This window comes from Stylophora pistillata, chromosome 5, assembly GCF_964205215.1.
Source record: "Stylophora pistillata chromosome 5, jaStyPist1.2, whole genome shotgun sequence".
Lineage (NCBI taxonomy): Eukaryota > Metazoa > Cnidaria > Anthozoa > Scleractinia > Pocilloporidae > Stylophora > Stylophora pistillata.
The window spans coordinates 21,048,977-21,069,119 of NC_142523.1; the positions used below are offsets into that span (position 1 = coordinate 21,048,977).

The following is a 20,143-nucleotide window of genomic DNA, read 5'->3' on the forward strand; positions in this document are numbered from 1 at the left end:
GCAAGGTAAAATTTTAATCTTTATTAATTTTAGAGCATTCAATTAAAGCTTTCAGACGCGAAACCAGATTTGTTCTTTTTAGGGCATCCAAATCAAGTTATAGACAAAGATAAATATACTAGATTTTCTTTTAAAACTTTCATATCTGTAATCAGATTTCACTCTAACCCTGGGTTACCATAACCCAGCTTTGAACAACCTGGCCCTGCTCGATAAGTGGAAGTTTTCTTTAAGATAACATACGTTTTTAGATTAGGCATCACCTTTCAGAAAGCCGCAGTCAAACCCAATATACTCTGATGTGCATTTGCATGTGTATCCCAATGCATTATTCTGCTGCACACATGTTCCACCATTCTCGCAAGGGTTGTTGTCTGGATCTGAACACGGATCGACTATTGAAATATGACAGTAGGTTAACTGAGCATGCAGAACATATACTATTGGAACTCTCTAACTCTAGAAGTAACTCGAAAACAGTCTTGTTATAATGCTATTGTGTTTGATCTAAACTTGGTATTAAAAATGAAGTTTGCCACCTTTCCTGTAATTTTTACAAAACGAAACCTAGTGAAAAAATAAGTTAATTATAAGTTAATTATAAGTTGGCTGTTTACCTTTCTCAACAATGTTGCACTGACTGGCTGTTCGACAGACTATCTAGATGTGTGACTGATTGAAGGATTTGCCTTACCGACTGAAAGATGGACTGAAAGATGGAGAGCAAGTGAGCGAGCCTTTAGACGACCAAAGCGAGTGAGTAAGTGAATAGTAGGTTGGTTTACATACTGACTGACTTACTACCTGATTGACAAACTCGAGTATTCGAGTTCTTTAAAACATTCACTGATTTATCGATTTGGCTGTTGCCCTGGAAAAAAATTATACTGAATATGTCAGTAAGAGAAACTCTATCATAGGAGCCTATATTACCCTCCTTAATGCCACAGTTAAATCCAATATATCCTGAATGGCAGTTGCATTCAAAACCCAGCGGGTTACTATCCGGTTTGCAGGTTCCTCCATTGCGACAAGACTCGACGGAGCACGAATCATCTATAGGAAAAATACTTAGCTTTGGGATGCTCTGATGTAAAATGTACAACATTTTATCGTATTAGTAATTTTCATGTGTTTTTCGAATTCATTCCAAACTCAAGTAAAAAATCAGACAAGGCTACTGCTACTAACATAATGTCTAAAATGCACGATTGTCAAGACCTTTTTTTATAAGGTAACCGACACAACCAAAAAAACCGATTACTAGATACACAATTGATGCTTGAACGCGCTACCGGATTTCTTTCGCTTTGCTTTCATTTGATTTGTAATGGGTTTGGAAAATCAAGCGACGAGTTAAGCCAATGGAGGTATTTCACCAATCAGGACCTAGGAAACAACTTCCCCAATGAAGTTTGCAAGCATTTCCTTTTGGTTCTGGGTGGTCGTTGCAATATATAACTCTTTTTCTGATTGGCCGTTCTGGTTTTACTTTTACCAGAAACAGAAAGAAAATTGATCGGTTGCAGAGATAATGGGGAGGAACAGGGCTGGGAAAATAAAATCACTACTATGGTACTTGCAATGCTGAAAGAAGCACAGCTACTCAATTCAAAATTTACGAGGAAGTCTAACCCTCAGAGAGAACAAAATACAGCCTTACGACGACTATCGCTCCGTCAGCTAAAACCCTGAATTCCTACTTTTTGCTTTTGATTTAAAGGTCTCTAAGAGGGTCTCATTGGGATCAACCTTTAGCAGTAAAACGGCCAAAAAATTCTGCGGTAAATCATAAAATTTTGACGCATTTTGATTGTTGATTGTAAAAAGAAGGTAACGGTAAAAAATATTGCTCTTAATTGCAAAGGAAGGAATTCAACCGTTAGCCGTAAAATACCCAAAATTTTTACCGTAAACCGTGAAAGCCGTTACGCCATTGAGACCCTCCTATAAAAACTTTATTTTCAGATTACGTTTTGCATATTCACAGTTATATCCAACGTATCCTGCAGGACAGACACATTTGAAATCTCCTGATACATTGTTATCTGGTAAGCACGTTCCTCCATGCAGACAAGGATGAGATTGGCATACAGAGGCTATTAAAAAAATGATAATAAAAACAATCAAATTTTTTTTTATCGAATTGGCTTATTTTGGGAGCGTCAAGCGTCCTGCCTAAAATGTTGGCTTAATTTTGTATTAGAATTATCTTTCTACAGAAACACGAGTCCATTTATTTTTTTCTTGTTGTTCATTTAAACATAGCCCCTCTTTAACCGAATACCACTAAGTTTAAGAAACAAAAGAGTTTCTATTTGGTGTCAAATCAGTCATATCTTCCTTTGACTGTTTGGTTGTAAACTGGCAGAAAGGTAATAGGAATGAAGGATGCGAAAATGTTCATTAAATAAAGAAGAGGAAAAATGGCGCGATCTAAATTTCGCTTAGAGAGAAATCAATGTATCTTGAGAATTCCTCCTATAGAAGCCTTCCGAGATTACACATGGGGGATGATCAGTTTACCCGGTTTATAACTGCAGTCTCCTGATGAACAATCACAATCAAAACCAATGCCGTTATCTTTCGTTTTACAAGTCCAATTTCGTGGACAGGGGTTGTGACTGCAACGGTCCACTGGAAAGAAATTGGACACGAGTTTTAATTGCAAAGAAACTAAGCTGACAAAAGAATGAGAAAAAAAAAGTAAAATATCACTCTGATGGTCTGGTATAGGGTTAATCCCGAAACGAACTCTTGACGTGGCTGACCAAGAAACTGACAAACCAAGGAGACGTCAAGTAATTGGACAAAGAAATCAAAAGCTTGCTTTGGTAAAAAAACAAAAAAAAAACAAAAAATGGCTCTTCATCGACTAAGGTCAGGTGGGGCCTTTTCTGACTGCATATTAACAAAAGAGTTCCCTCTTTTCCCTGCTACTGCAACGTTGTGGGACTAAGAACAGTTTTACGGTTCCTCCGACTAGTATACGGGTTATAAGGGCATTCGAGATTTTGCAAACATTTTGTCAGGTAGCCCTATTTCATCCCTGGTACCCATCTATCTTCTCAAGTTTTTAGAGGCAGTGGGAGGGTAAATTGTCTTATTCGTGAACACATTGTATTGCGGACGCCGTTGCAAATTACAGTTTTCATTAAAAACATGCTGTTTCAAACCTATTCGGATGCCACAGTTAAAACCAGCGTATCCAGACCGACAAGAACATCGAATGAACGGCCAGGATTTTACAGGCCGACAAGTGCCACTGTTAAGACAAGGCTCGAGATCGCATGCATTTGCTGTAAAAAGAGAAGATTGTTATGGGTTTTCAATGATTTATGTTATCCAGTTATGAAAAACAATGATTGGATGAGGTTGTGCGGGATATTATCATCTATGCTGTCGTGCCACTCAAAAATTGCAAAAGTCTTTGTGCCTTGGAGACTTAATTAACTGTTTAAATTTATTGTTGTTTGTTTTTTTTTTGTCATGTTGGCGAAAGTTTCTGTTTTAACTTAAGGCCTTGTTTTATTTGTTGTTGTTGTTGTCTTTTTTGTTGTTGTCGTTTTCTGTTTTATTTTGCTTTGCTTTTCATGCTTCATGCTATTTGTTCGTTCGTTTTTCCTCTTTCTTCACTAATTGTTTTTCTATGTGCTTTTTCGTGTGCCTGATCAGGACTTTAAGGTGAGTTGTATGTATTTACCTATTCGGGTTCTGCAGTTGAAACCAATGTGGATAGAAGAACAAATGCATTTGAAATAAGGCCAGTATCTCATTGGTGAGCAGGTACCTCCATTTAAGCAAGGTTTACTAAGCTTGCATAAGTTACCTGTTAAAAGAAAATGCCGTCATTCTGTTAGTGTTAAAACTAAATGCTAGCATAGAGTTTTCGTAAATAGGATTCGTTATAGATTCAAGACTTTGAGCTTGAGGCGTTAACAAAATGCCTGAACGTGGCTGGGGTAATTAGGATAAACACGGGCTCATGATATTTCAAAATCCACCAAAGTATTACGAGCCATAAGACAGTAGGTAATATATGAGGGGTTTTAAAATATTACGAGCAAGAGTTTATCCCAAATACTCTGCAGAAAGACGTAATGCTGTCCTGTTTCTTCCACGAATAACGTCTTAAGCTTCACATCAAGTTCCTTGGCGTCGTAGCTCACAGTATCCGAGCTGAATCTTTATCCACCCTATGTTTTCCAGATTGCTTTCATTTTCTACGTTTTTTTCAAGCTCCAGCCATTTCGTGTCACAACTGGGATATCTTTCCACCAATGGTTCAAATTAGGAACAATCTCATTACTGTTACCATGAAACTGTAATGTTTACATGTAAATATTTTAATTTTGGCTGAAATACTTCTTGTCTTGGCCAGTTAAATTTCAGAAATATCACAGCTTGAGGTATAAGAGCACTGCAATGAAGGCATAATGCCTGTGTAATTGGCAGTAGGTGTCGTTTCACGCGGTTCTCGTTAAATCTCTTTAATTGTATAGTTTAATTTGTAGCGAGACCTTTTGTCGCCCATTTTCGTCTGAGATACGTATTGTTGAAGGCTTTTTTTTTTAAAGCAAACGAAAACGCTTAATTTTCGCCCGAATTGATTCCCCCTAATCCACTCGCCATCTCTAATAACATAGCTTTATGTTGTTTTAGTTAGTCTGTGGTTTATAGTGGTCACTGTTGAAAAAACTCAGCGTATTTACCTAATCTGCAGGTATCACCGTAAAACTCGATAGGACAAATGCAAGTGTAGTTCTCGTTGATGTAATCAGGAACGCATCTGCCTCCATTCTTACATGGCTTGTACCTCAAACACTCGTCTAGGAAAATCAATTGAAAGAAAAAAGTTTTCCTTTAGACTAAGAATCAAAAGTGAATCAAGGTCTCGTAATTAGTGACACTGCATCATATAGCTAACAAGCCAATCAAGAAGGACAAAGTTGACTGCGATTGGCCAAGTCGCAAGTACTTTTGGTTTCCATCGAGAGGATATTTGAAGTTGTCTGAGCCAAGCGAGTAGCATCTTAAAGAAAGCCATACTTTCCTGGAGTAGTTTCGAGAATAAAATAGTTAAGTGACTAAAGTAGTCCCGCAGCGTAGGAGTGGTCCTCAGAAAAAGATCGTCGTGTCCCTCATGATCAACAGACAGAAAAAAAATGTCATCGATGTTACTATAGATATTCTGAAAAAAACATCTGTTCTCTGCCCTCCATTTTCATTCCCTGCTCTGTGAATTAACTACATCCGTGGTACCTTTACAACCATACAGCTCCATTCTCATTTCTATGGTTCTTCTCCAAGCCCGTGGATAGATACGGATGAGGCTTGTTCTGATGGGTGTACCTAGTTCGTTGCGAAAAACAGTGTTTCTGTCTATATTTCCGGGGAATTCCTAAAATTAAAGAAAGATATCATGCATACTTTACGCACCTTCAAAAGGGCTAATCTCACTACTGAAAGGTTTTAAGCTTATCTGTCTGATGATCGCGTGAGCGTGAAACTCAGAGTCACAGAAAAAGTTATGTCTTACTGATTAGTTCAATCTCCGGATATACCACGCTCTGGAAAGGCATCGAGCACTCTACTGCAAGGATAGACTCTAGCCAAGTTTAATACAAAGAGAAAAAAACTTACAACTGTCGACAAAAAAAACGCTTGCCGCACTTAACGGAAACTACCTCCAAACATCAGTAATCTACCAAGCCACCGTCACACGTAAGGACAACAACACCTCTGAAACATACATTGGACTCACAGAAAACGACTTTAAAACTAGCTACAGAAACCACACGGCATCTCTCCGACACATAAAGGATAGAAACTCTACCGAACTGGACTCTTAAAGACAGTAATGTCGACCATGTTATTTCATGGCGCATCCTATCATCTAGGTCACCCTACAACAACGCAAGTAAAAGATGCAACCTCTAACTATAAGAAAAATTACTCATTATCTGGCGACCTGAATTATCATCACTCAATAAATGTAATGAACTTGTGTCCTCATGCCGCCACAGAAACAAAGCACTAGTGCGAAATAACTGAACAAAGCAAAAATTCACCGCCACGCCATCGGGGATTATATATTAGACCACTAAGAACTAAGAAGAAGAAAACTAAGAAAAAGACCTGTGAAGTAGGGGTACATTATATTTTAACAAAACACCACATGATTTAAGCGATTTCTCATTCCAATGCATTGAGCAAGTGCAGGCGACCGTAAACAATTCAGGTAACATCGAGAAACTTTTAATTACCAAAGAAACATATTGCAGCGCAGAGTTGTTTTTTCTGGCACCTTTTGGCTTGAATAAGCGCCAGGAATTTCACTCCAAAAAAATAATAAACTATCATTAATGTGGAGAATTTTTCTAAATTGAGCGGGCATCAAATGTCCCGTTTTGGTTGGGAATTTCGGTACAATTCTCGCCTCATTTCAACGCTGGTTCCTTAACACTTTTAGTAGATTCGACAATTTTTTAGTTTCTCTGTTTGTTTTTCTCGTAGATTGTGATAATTTTGTAGATTGTGATAATTTTTCGCATAGTAATTACTTTTTTTGTTAATACGTGTCACCACGCCCTCCTTGTAAACCTATTTAAGTAGTTTGTAAGTTATTGTATCACAACTGATGAAAGTCTTGGACCGAAATGATATTTATTACCAAAGAGAATAAATTAATTTATGCAACCTGCGCCGCGGTTTATCATTACCCCGGATGGGTTACATCCGGGACTTACAATAGCAGATACTTAAACATACGAACATGTGATTTCGGGCCTCTTTTAGTTAAGCTTCGGTGCAGGGCAAACATTTCCCACCCTATTAACCCGCCCATTATTTTCAAGCATTCCCATAGGTGCGTTGAGTTCTCATTCGATGGGTGTTTGCTATCACCTTTGCTGGGATTACGTTTTATTTCCGGTTTTACTGTAATTTGATTTGGTATTAAAAATAAACAGTCACTCAACTGAGTAGTCAAATTACGGCAAATAAAGGTTGTCCGTTTAATTCTCCCAGCAAACCGAGTTAGCCCCTAGCAATGCACAGTGTACAGCACTGGGATATTGGCAAGCGAGCAAGATGCATAAACGTTTTTTATTAAACTTTTTAGATTTTTTATTGAGTGTATGTCTTCCTTCGCTCGAAGTTGTCCGTCCTCGAGTGCCACACTACTTCTCCTATCATTTATCGAGGTTTGGACTACGAAACCTTTTTGGATCCTTCTGGCGCGGCGCCTCTGTTGGCTCGAAGCCTGTTAACTTGTTATATATATATATATATATATATATATATATATATATATAACTGCATTATAACTGCATATATATATAACTGCATATATATAATATAACATATATATAATATGCATATATATGCATATATATAATATAACTGCATATATATATATATATATATATATATATATATATATATATATAACTGCAGACAGTACTGTTTCGGCCTTCTGGGCCTCATCAGTGCAGTGCTAATGCTAGGATGGAGGAGAACCAATATGGTCACCCCAAACGATCCAACCTTTGTGGTATCGTCTAAGCCATGCCAGAGTGCTCAAACTAGAGTACACTAGCGAGCATGCGCAATTGCAGAGCAATCACTCATCCTAGTTAGAGTGCTCAATTTGGACATGAAAGCAAAGCTTTGTGTGCCAAAGAGCTATATCTAACTGCAGACAGTACTGTTTCGGCCTTCTGGGCCTCATCAGTGCAGTGCTAATGCTAGGATGGAGGAGAACCAATATGGTCACCCCAAACGATCCAACCTTTGTGGTATCGTCTAAGCCATGCCAGAGTGCTCAAACTAGAGTACACTAGCGAGCATGCGCAATTGCAGAGCAATGACTCATCCTAGTTAGAGTGCTCAATTTGGACATGAAAGCAAAGCTTTGTATGCCAAAGAGCTATATCTAACTGCATATATATATATATATATATATATAACAGTTATAAAATATTTGCAGTGATATACATATATATATATGAATCGCATAGCTTAAAGTAAACACGCCCTCTGATTGGTCAATACGTCAACCGGAAGAGAGGGTATTTAGCGTGGAATCGCATTAATGCATAAAGCGATATCGCTGACGTGAGTCACTAGCAAAAATTATTGTTACGAACGTAAAAACGTAAATACAACTAGTACTATGAAAATATGAACAAATATGAACAAATTTATAGAAAACGAATGTCTTCCAACTTTTGAATTGGAATTGAAATTTTTAGAAAATTGGAGAAAACCACTCACGCTCAAAAGTACGAGAAAACGCATAGAAAAAAATCAAAATGCCAGAGACGAAGGAAGAAAGCCAAACGACAGTTCTCGCCGAGTAAAACCAAACAAGCGTTAAGAAAGAAAACCAAAACAGGTATCAATGCCGAAAAAGGTCAAGCATCTTTTCCCGAAATCCAAACCATTGTAGCCTATACAGACGACGAACTGGCCTCTTTTAGATACAACATGGTTTCAAAAAACACTAGACGGCAAATTCACAAATTCGAGTGGTCGCAAAACTGTCATCCAAGCGCTCAGTGATGATTTCGACCCAGTGGAGATATCAGAGCTCACTGGCCACTCCAATCCGGAATCCATATCCAGCTACAGCCATAATCCTCTGGAAAAACAGCGGCGAATGTCGAATAAGTTGGCAGCTTTCAACCCACGCTAAGCACGACAACTACCAACGGCTATTCAAGTCATGCTTTACGGGAGATTGTTCTCAATAGCTCAGCCACGCCAAGCAACACAGCAGCTGCTATTGACCTTGGCGGCAATGCCAGTCGTTCTAGTTACCTGATGGCAGGAGTAGTGGGCGGAATGTTTACTGGAGTAACTTTTAATAATTCTCCAGTAAATATTTCCACAAACTTTCAGTCCAGCATTGACACCAACGAGCGACTCCCTGCGATGAAAGAAAAACAGTTAAAATTGTGACTTTTAACTGAACTGTTTTTCGCCAGAGTTTACCGAGAAATTCGAGTCTTAATCATTATATTTTGAATACACTTCTTTTTACAACTGTAAAGCACTTACCGGTTTTTTGTAGATCTTGCTTTGATAACGGAACGCTTGAAATTTTTATTTCGCTTGAGGATTTGACCATTCAGTTGTTGATTGTCGGCGCCACATTCTGCCAAGTTGAGTGGTAGCAGGCAAATCTCTGTCTTAAATAACTCCCTATTGTGTACTTTTAGTTTTTTTGCTGAAGATTGTAAAATGTGAGGCACCGCTTTCTCCACGAGTTTGAAATAAAAGTGGTTTTTATTCTAAAAATATCTTGTTCCCTCCATTCGCCAGATATTGACACCTGACTTTGAAAGGGTTTCCATCGTTTGCGCACTGGCGTGGCGCACAAAAATACAAAACATATGGTTTCGCCCAGTGATTTGGTGGCTTTAGCTATGTGATGCAAGAAAAATTCACGAGGTACAATTAAAATTGTCGACGGTTCAAACGTGAACGACTTACCTTCCTTTCCATTCCCTTAACAATGACAGATCTGACAGTTGACTTTAAAATGGCTTTCTTAAGGGCGCGCGCACGGAATAAAAACAAACAATAACATTGCCGTTTTAATTTCTTATTTTCTTATTTTTATTCTGTTATGCGATTCAAGAAAAATTCACTACCTGACTCGTGAATTCCACGTTAAATTTCACTTGAAAAATCGATATCGCACTCATCGCTTCGCGATATATCGGTTTTTCGCGTGAAATTTAACGTGGAATTCACTCGTCAGGCAGTGAATTTTTCTATAATATATATATATATATATATATATATATATATATAGGAGAAGTAGTGTGGCACACGAGGAAGGAAAACTTCGAGCGAAAGAAGACATATACTCAATAACAAGTCTAAATTTTAATAAAAAACGTTTCGGTCCGAGACCTTCATCAGTTGTAATACAATCTGATTGTATTACAACTGTATTACAACTGATAAAGGTCTCGGACCGAAACGTTTTTTATTAAACTTTGTAAGACTTTCCTACTATTTATCGAGGTTTGGACTGTGAATCCTTTTGGATCCTTCTGGCGCGGCGTCACTGTTGGCTCGAGGCCTTTTAACTTGTTATATTATATACATATATTTATATATATATATATATATATATATATATATATATATATATAACCGTTATTTCTGGCAGTTGCCTGACGATTGCTTCGCAAGAGGCATGAAACTCAGAGTTGCAGTAAAAGTGCAAGTTACCTAATTCTTGAGGTATAATTATCCATAGCTCTAGCCCTGCTATTGAGCACTTTTTAGTAGATGATGATCTCATTCCGCTATTTTGGTTATATATATATATATATATATATATATATATATATATATATTTATATATATATATAGCTCTTTGGCATACAAAGCTTTGCTTTCATGTCCAAATTGAGCACTCTAACTAGGATGAGTCATTGCTCTGCAATTGCGCATGCTCGCTAGTGTACTCTAGTTCGAGCACTCTGGCATGACTTAGACGATACCACAAAGGTTGGATCGTTTGGGGTGACCATATTGGTTCTCCTCCATCCTAGCATTAGCACTGCACTGATGAGGCCCAGAAGGCCGAAACAGTACTGTCTGCAGTTATATATATATATATATATATATATATATATATATATATATATATATAAATGCGATAGGAAAAGATGCGATCTCTGTCAGAATTTGTATTAAAACTGATGAAGGTCTCGGACCGAAACGTATTTTATTAAACTAAGACTTTCCTACTATTTATATATATATATATATATAACAATATAGCGCATGCCCGCTAGTTTACTCTAGTTTGAGCACTCTGGCATGGCTTAGACGATACCACAAAGGTTGGGTCGTTTGGGGTGACCGTCTCGGTTCTCCTCCATCCTAGAATCAGCACTGCACTGATGAGGCCCAGAAAGCTGAAACAGTTTTTTCTGCAGTTAGTTATATATATAAATATATATATATATATATATATAACCAAAATAGCGGAATGGGATCATCATCTGCTAAAAAGTGCTCAATAGCAGGGCTAGAGCTATGGATAATTATACCTCAAGATTTAGGTTACTTGAACTAGAAGTATAATTATCCATAGCAGTTGCCTGACGATTGCTTCGCAAGAGGCATGAAACTCAGAGTTGCAGTAAAAGTTCAAGTAACCTAAATCTTGAGGTATAATTATATATATATATATATATATAATAGCAAATGGACTACTCAAGTTGTGCACAGATGGATTTTAATACAGCCTGTTTCGTAGACCAAAAAAAGTTGATCCACTCATCAGTCAAGCTCCATACACAGTGAGGCATCGTGACGATTAACTCTAACTCAGCAACGTGATCACGTGACATTGTTTAAAAAATTCAAATCTTGAAATCGTCTCTAAACCGGACATATCCTCCAGTCCTGAGGGTGTCCGTTTTTGAGGGGTTCTACTGTATTCGCATGACCTTAATGTTTGCGTCAGGAATGATACTGTGAAGAGAAATTAGGTGCTAGCCACCCTTAGTGGATAAAGATGAGATATTCCTGGAGGCAGGGGAAAGTGAAATTTTAGGCAGATATGAAGTTGTTCATCTTGGCTTGGCCCTCTTCTTGACGAAGGTTGGTGACAGTCTCCTTTTTGAAGTTGATCATGTACATTGTGAGCATATCCTACCTTTGTAATGCAAGTTAAACAGTTAAATGAAATCAGGGATGTTGACACTTTACCCCAGCGTAAACTGAGCATTATATATGAAAGCTATAAATCTCCTCGGGATTGTTTGGCAGTTTGTCGTCGATTTATAATACTTTGGGCTGTATAGGTTCTGTTGGTTTCAACAATTTTTAGAAAAAAAAATTTCCGACTACCAGCACTTAGATATTTGAAAAAAGAACCCGGTGACCTCACGCAACTTCTAAGTATTCTGAGTCAGCGCAAGTCGCACGCTTTATATGAGATTTATAATTCTTTTCGAGATAGCTCAGCAGTTCCTCATCGACATAAAGTAGCTTGGATTGTATAAGTTGTCTCAGTTCCTGAAATTTTTTAAACATTTCCGACTGCCAGTCGTTTAGTTACATGAATACCGTGACCGAGCGTTTGACATGAGATTTATAAGTAACTTCGGGAAGGCTTGTTAGTTTCTTATCTAGATATATATAGTTTGGATTGTGTGGGTTCTCCCAATTTGTTAAATATTTAGAAAAATACCCAAGAACCGGTCATACAATCGTACAAATTATCGCTCAACAAAAATAAATACTTTAAATATATACAAATTACACTGTTGTAAAAAGTGAAATGTTTCACAAATCAGAGCTTTCGCTGATCAAAGGCATCATCAGGGATAAGAAAACATTCCGGGAGCGCTATATATATATATAGAACAACATATATGAAGGACAACGTGAACAGATTATATAAATACTTTAAAGTTTTCCACAAAATATTGCTTCATTCCAACCTCAAAACAAAACATTGCCAAAACGTTGCTTTTGTTTTAAACATTTGCTTCTATTCTGTGCTGCCTCGTCTATTCTTCCGATCTTGATGAAAAGCCATTTGCTCACGAGATTGTTTTTCCAGCTTGAGGTTGTTTATAATCTCAGCTAGAGGAATTTCTATATCCACTGTTTTCTATATTACTTCAGTCATTTGAATGCTCTCCTCTGTTCCATCAGACATGCGGGAATTTTTAAGTCAAATTTTCAACTTGAAGTATTTAAAATGCACAGATTTTTGGACCTATTTCTAAGCATGTTTGGGCTCAGTTGCAAGCAAAGAATCTGTTTTTTCCGGATGAAAAAATTCTCGATCCATCCTATGCTGGAGGATAATCATAATACGACTCATAACAATTGTTTCACCTTGGCATGTCGTTGTCCTTTTTCCTTGTACCACCGACCTCCTCGGCCCCAATAATACAGCCAGTATGTTGTCACGCTTCCTTGTGTTCCTATACCAGTTACCCAAGTATATTTATTATGGAGATAAACCTGAAACCATACGCCTCTATAACTCCAGTAGGGTTTCCAAGCGTCTCCTCCTCCTCTTGCCGTCTCCAGATGCATTCTCCCAGGACTGGGCCTATACCTGTAGTCACGAGAGTGACGGGAAGTTATCTGCCAATCTTCGATTGCACCGCTCTGCATACCCAGAGGTCTATGACATTCTGTGAAATATGTTAAATCAATAAAAAAAATTAGAAATTAAAACAGACCTACGATACTATCTATAACATTTATGGATGAACAACTTCCAGCGCACATTCGATGATTGACTACGGAATAGAATCCTCAACTGTACATTATCCTTCTTGCCACAGTCATTCCCAAAGAATTCCCAGCGACAACTTCAGTCGAAGCCTTCAGAAGTGCTGTTACAAGTTCAGCCATTCTTGCTAGGATTCTTTGAGCAGGGATCTACAAAAGAGTCGAGGCTCTACTACGGATTACGCTAATCTTTGCTAGTAATCGGTTTTTGAGAATAGAGCAACAATGTATAATTGTTTTTTAAAGATACGAAAAAGGGACGATCAAACAGAAAAAGATTTTCGTCAAATAAAAGAGTTAAACAGCGATAGGACCAGAGAAATGGATGAATAATAAAAAGAGAAAAGAGTAAAAAATCACCAAAGTGGAATGACCTGTTCGAATTTTAAAGGTTTTCAAGCTTAGATTGTGAGCTTACCGTCGTAATGTAATAAATCTCAACCAGAACTAACACTATGTATAAAATTTATAAAATCATGATGGTATCAGAGCGACTTAGAGCAGTTATGCTCTCGGCCATCGTAGCTACCTCATCATGACGATCTCTGATCGTTGAAGTGAAGCAAGCCTCAGAAACTACATCAATAGCCCTTCGAGTGAACAGCTAAGAGCTTACTCTGATATCCCTTATTTTTAAGACGCTGACCATTCCGAACAATCTTCATCCTCCTATAAATTCGGCTGTCGCTCATTCATGAAGCACACACCTTGAGAAGTTTGTTTTCTGACCGTTGTTTAAAAAAAGCATGCGTGTTTTAATGAGCCACAATTGGGCCAGATTTATAGCTGAACATTTCAGTACCAGATTCTGTATTAACACCACAAGAAGAAGTGTTGAACTCGACCTGCGGAACCATATCAGTTTGTCAACTTTTGCAGATCGTGAACTTAGATGTTTTGTGAACTATAATGGTTTTACATTTTTAACAGCTTTGGTCTTACTTAACCAATCAAAACGCTCGGACCACTTTAACAAGGACTCTGATTGGCTTATTTAAGTGTGCTTCGTGAGATTATAAAACATTCTGACGAAATTTATCTTCGCTTCGAAAACTTTCAATTCATTTGAAAATGCAAAGAAATTCAAAAGGAATTTGACGTGTTCTTTACCATAAAACGAAAAAAAGGAAGCCTTGATTGTGCTCCGAAGGCGGTTGACGCACTCAAATAGTAGGAAGGAACATTTCCAGAATACGTCTCATGTTTCCCTCTACACCTATTTCATACTGTAACTGCTTCCTTAATGCTTTACAACGGAATAGGGCACAGTCAATGTACATATCTTATTAACCAAGAGCGAGGGCCGTTCTGGGAGAATATAGGCCCGAGGTCTTGACAGTACCGACCGAGCGCAGGGAGGTCCGTACAAAAAAGACCGAGGGCCGATATTCTTCCAGTACTGTCCCGAGCAAGCCTGGTCAATAAGAGATTTATTATACGACTGAAGTTCAAAGGGACACAAGTGCGCTATCATTCGGGACCATTCGGGACAGTGCCTGGTCCAATACTGAGAGAATATTGACCGGCAATAGAGCATTTTCATTGATTGATTTTAGTTATTGACTGCCCGAGTCGTGTAATAATTATTTTTATTTGTTAAATTTGGCAAACGAAGTATGAGCGAACAACATTATGGTCTGGTATATATTTTTAGATCTGATAAATTCAGGTAATGGCAGTGTTAAAGTAGAATAATTGCGATTTGAGGTATTAACTCAGTGAAAAGTATAATTGACTCTGAAAGCTCCGCTGCTTTTCATATAGTTAATTCTCTTAATGAACGATATCAGAGTTTCTCAGCTTTGCAGCGTTAGGGAAATTTTTTTTTCAGTAGAAGTTTAAGTGCTAATTTATTGAAGTAGTCTATGCACTTAATTACTTCTTTTCACCAAGCTGGGCCTTTACTTTGAACAATAACACCCATTAAACAATAGGCACAATTCTTAAGAAATTTCAGAGATGCGTCCACTACATTCAATTTTGCACTTTTCACTATAAAAAGGGATTGAATTCGCTCTTCTAATGAAGTCACGTTCAAAAGAAGTAAAAATATCTTTTCTGGATGATAAGAATATCAGCAGGTGCTCATATGTATCATATCGTGAAAAGTTTATGAAAAAAATGTTGATGAGAGGCCAGCGATGTGTGGCCCAAATTGTTTACGCTAGAGAAAATTTTGTTAAATAGGTTATTTAAAAAATGCGGCATTTTCAATTATTTTTTTGAAAAATAGTTTAGTACTGGAACTTTGCAAATTTTGCTTATTTCTTTTGTTGGCAATACTCCATTCAGACTAGCTTAAACGCATACATCCACGATCAGTATAACTTTTGTTTCCCCCATGATAACTTTCAACTTAAAACATCAATCATTCAGTTCTATGAAAGAACTAAAAGGCACTCTTAAACCACTTTGCATACAATGTACGGGAAGCAATCAGTTCCAGAATTGTTTTTTCAAGTAACCAACATTCATATTCATTAAGCAGTCACTTCTTATAAGTGGCCAAGATTACCTTCTCATAAGTCCCATTGCCCTGTTTGTATTTGAGCCGCAAGTTCTTTTCATTAACTCACCTTGAAAAGTTGATGCAGGCCTGCCTGTTGTCCGTGTATTTGTAGATGTAGTCACAGATGTCTCTGTCCTGGGACTGGAACTTCCTGGGAAAATGAAAGAAATGAGGAATATTTTCCTCAAGTCAATAGCATTCACCTTCATTGAGCAGTCATTTCCTTTAAGTTGTCGTGGTTACCTTTTCCTGAGTCCCAATGGCCCGTTTGTATTTAAGCCACAGATCATTTTCATGAACTCACCTTTCATCGTTGATGGAGGCCTGCTTGTTGTTCGTGTATTTGACAATGTAGTCACAGATGTCTCTGTCTTGGAACTGGAAATTCCTGGGAAAATGAAAGGAATGAAGAGTATTTTCCTCAAGTCACTAGCATTCACCTTCATTAAGCATTCATTTCTTTTAAGTGGCCGTGGTTACCTTTTCCTGAGTCCCAATGGCCCGTATGTATTTAAGCCTCAGATTATTTTTATGAACTCACCTTTAATAGTTGATGGAGGCGTACTTTTTGTTTGTGTATTTGTAGATCTTGTCACAGATGTCTCTGTCTTGGGACTGGAACGTCCTAGGAAAATGAAAGGGATGAAGAATATTTTGCTCAAGTCACTAATATTTACAATCATTAAGTATTCATTTCTATTAAGTGGCCGTGGTTACTTTTTCCTGAGTCCCAATGGCCTGTTTGTATTTAATGGCACAGATTCATTTTATGAACTCACCTTCAATGGTTGATGGAGGCCTACTTGCTGTTCGTGTAGTTGTAGAAGTTGTCACAGGTGTCTCTGTCTTGGGACTGAAACTTCCTAGGAAAATGAAAGCAAGTCACCAACATATACCTTCATTAAGCAATCATTTCTTTTAAGTGGCCGTGGTTACCTTTTCCTGAGTGCCAATGGCTTGTTTGTGTTTAAGCCATAGATCATTTTCATCCACTCACCTTTCATCGTTGATGGAGGCCTGCTTGTTGTTCGTGTATTTGACAAAGTAGTCACAGATGTCTCTGTCTTGGAACTGGAACTTCCTGGGAAAATGAAAGGAATGAAGAATATTTTTCTTCAAGTCATTAGCATTCACCTTCATTAAGCAGTCATGTTTTTTAAGTGGCCATGGTTACCTTTTCCTGAGTCCCAATGGCCCGTATGTATTTAAGCCTCAGATTATTTTTATGAACTCACCTTTAATGGTTGATGGAGGCGTACTTGTTGTTAGTGTATTTGTAGATTTTGTCCCAGATGTCTTTGTCTTGGGACTGGAACTTCCTAGGAAAATGAAAGGGAGAAGGAATATTTTGTTCAAGTCACTAATATTTAAATTCATTAAGTAGTCATTGCTTTTAAGTGGCCGTGGTTACCTTTTCCTGACTCCCAATGGCCTGTTTGTATTTAACGGCACAGATTCTTTTTATGAACTCACCTTCAATGGTTGATGGAGGCCTACTTGCTTTTCGTGTATTTGTAGAGGTTGTCACAGCTTTCTCTGTCTTGGGACTGAAACTTCCTAGGAAAATGAAAAGAATGAGGAATATTTTTCTCAAATCACCAGCATTTACCTTCATTAAGAAGTAATTTCTTTCAAGTGGCCGTGGTTACCTTTTCCTGAGTCCTTATGACCCGTTTGTATTTAAGCCACAGCTCATTTTCATGAACTCACCTTTCATCGTTGATGGAGGCCTGCTTGTTGTTCGTGTATTTGACAATGTAGTCACAGATGTCTCTGTCTTGGAACTGGAACTTCCTGGGAAAATGAAAGAAATGAGGAATATTTTTCTCAAATCACCAGCATTTACCTTCATTAAGAAGTAATTTCTTTCAAGTGGCCGTGGTTACCTTTTCCTGAGTCCTTATGACCCGTTTGTATTTAAGCCACAGCTCATTTTCATGAACTCACCTTTCATCGTTGATGGAGGCCTGCTTGTTGTTCGTGTATTTGACAATGTAGTCACACATGTCTCTGTCTTGGAACTGGAACTTCCTGGGAAAATGAAAGGAATGAAGAATATTTTCCTCAAGTCACTAGCATTCACCTTCATTAAGCAGTCATTTCTTTTAAGTGGCCGTGGTTACCTTTGCCTGAGTCCCAATGGTCTGTATGTATTTAAGCCACAGATTATTTTTATGAACTCACCTTTAATGGTCAATGGGGGCGTACGTGTTGTTTGTGTATTTGTAGATCTTGTCACAGATGTCTCTGTCTTGGGACTGAAACTTCCTAGGAAAATGAATGGAACGGGGAATATTTTGCTCAACTCAATGACATTTACCTTCATTAAGCAGTCATTGCTTTTAAGTGGCCGTGGTTACCTTTTTCTGAGTCCCAGTTGCCTGTTTGTATTTAAAAGCAAGGCAAAACACTTAAAACGTCGCGCATTTTGTTTGTTTGCGATACTCTAAACATGACCACCTAGCGAACTAGTTATCCTCAACCATAACAAGCGATTAAAATGTCTAGCACGGTAAGAACTGAACCAAGTTCCAGCACATACTAAAAATAAATGATCAAAACTATAGATCTACCAAAATAACAACGTAGACGCAAAAAGGCAAGACTCAATAAAACAAAAGGTAAACCTAACACACTCAAAATATCAATTCTTGAAAATGCTCTACAACATAAGCTCCGTTCCCGTTGAGTTGCATGGAAGCTTAACGCATACAGTTTCATTGCCATCACGACAATTTTAATTATATAAAATTTTGATCCAACCCTATTTTAAGGAGTAAGGGATATTCTGAAAAATGGTAACTTGCGGTTCAGGTATCAAGTTGAACAGCATCAAGAGTTTGAAATACCTTCTCCAGCCTGCACCTGGCAAAGAAGACACAGTAAGACCAAAAAGCACTGTTGAGAAATAAACACAGTGTTAGTGTCCATCAAAGCAAACTTGATGCACGAAGCACAAATGTGACACTTACGAAAAAAGGTTTCATACGGGATCAAAATTTTTTTTATTTCTTCGAGAAAATTGAAAGAACCTATTTATGAGATAGCCTTCTCAAACAGCTACACCGTTAGCGTGTCTGTTGAATTATGAAAATAAAGTTATGTTTGAAAAGACAGCTCTTGGTGACATCTATAATTAAAAAGGTCTTCCGTACAAAGATCTTCCGTTCAAGTTAAATAATTAATCAGGAATAAAGCTAGTTTTGCATAAAATCATTCTTGTCTCGCTATTGCCGCGGGATTATTAGCCACGGTTCTTAGCATTTGTAACTATTAAAGTTTTGTTTGCTCCCGTGTTTTGGATCACATTAATATTGTCTCTAAGCTATGACAATTACCCATTTATGAAACTTCATATTGTAATTTTTAGTAAAAATAACATTTATTATGGACTCTGCGGGAAGAAGATTTTTACTCACGTAGCCGTAGCCATAACCAAAACGATAAGATATAAAATTATTTTTGACTAACTCGTACCCGGCAAAATTTTTGCAGTAAACGCTCATGGAGTCGTTAAAATATTGCCTGACGAATTTTCAGACTTTATTCTTTCAAGCGACCCCCTTCTGCCCCTCCCCCCACCATCTTTTACTCCTAGCAGGAACAACTGTCATTGTTAGACAAACTAGTTATATGAAACCTGATTGCATATCTAGAGCACGATATAAATTTTAGTGGATTCTGTTTTTGGGAGAAGTGAAGGACAAAATATAGACAAAGAAGACAATAACCATGTATTGCAACGGAAAAAAAAAAAAACAAAAGAAAAACCTGAAAAGCTCTGTAAACATTGGGGCATTGATTAAAATTATAACTTACCATACTAGTAGAATGGTCTCACAATATAGTAACTGATTTGGAAATAAATTACTCCTGCAACTTCTTTAGTGGAAAATAAACCAGCTCTTAAATGCAAACGACTCTGCTCCAATGATGTGCGTGGCGACTGCAAACCTCTGGGAGTCTCTTCCGACTTCTTTTCAATGACGTGGTCTCTTTTGAAACAAGCAACGCATTCGATTGGCCAATATTTTGGCACATGCCGGAATTTTGCAACTGAAGTGACAGGTCGGAAGAGGAAGCTAGAGCAATCACGTGCTATTTCTAGTTTGGAGTTCAAAGTAGAAACACTAATAAAACAATATGAGAAAAATATATTTTATGATCTTACGTCACTTTTCTTTTTTTGCAGAGGACAGTTAGGGAGATGTTTTCAAATGCATTATTTTATTTGGAACCCAATGATAACTCATGTCTCTCCCGTTCTTGACCACAGTCATTCTGATGCGCAAATTTCTTAAGGAGCAGACTTGGAGATCTGATTGTAGTTTAGAAAACAACAGCTAA

General features: G+C 37.7%; 1 protein-coding gene across 5 annotated transcripts in view; it reads right to left on the reverse strand.

Moving 5' to 3' along the window:
* Nucleotides 1-20,143, reverse strand: part of LOC111338870 (uncharacterized) — a 40,114-nt gene that overhangs the window by 17,682 nt on the left and 2,289 nt on the right. Inside the window, exons 2-23 of one of the 5 annotated variants that reach the window (XM_088760261.1) lie at nt 18,769-20,143; nt 18,646-18,694; nt 18,157-18,177; nt 17,981-18,064; nt 17,744-17,827; nt 17,507-17,590; nt 17,270-17,353; nt 17,032-17,115; nt 16,794-16,877; nt 16,576-16,659; nt 16,338-16,421; nt 16,101-16,184; nt 15,864-15,947; nt 12,883-13,187; nt 5,263-5,401; nt 4,713-4,829; nt 3,704-3,829; nt 3,177-3,299; nt 2,527-2,637; nt 1,974-2,099; nt 934-1,056; nt 264-395 (exon numbers count right to left, since the gene is read on the reverse strand). The exon at nt 18,769-20,143 is cut by the window's right edge and continues 537 nt beyond it. In XM_088760261.1, the coding sequence (XP_088616387.1) occupies nt 264-395; nt 934-1,056; nt 1,974-2,099; nt 2,527-2,637; nt 3,177-3,299; nt 3,704-3,829; nt 4,713-4,829; nt 5,263-5,401; nt 12,883-13,187; nt 15,864-15,947; nt 16,101-16,184; nt 16,338-16,421; nt 16,576-16,659; nt 16,794-16,877; nt 17,032-17,115; nt 17,270-17,353; nt 17,507-17,590; nt 17,744-17,827; nt 17,981-18,064; nt 18,157-18,177; nt 18,646-18,694; nt 18,769-18,783 (2,227 nt within the window). In that variant the 5' untranslated portion in view covers nt 18,784-20,143. The other 4 variants (XM_088760264.1, XM_088760263.1, XM_088760262.1 and 1 more) reach the window with 4 other exon arrangements.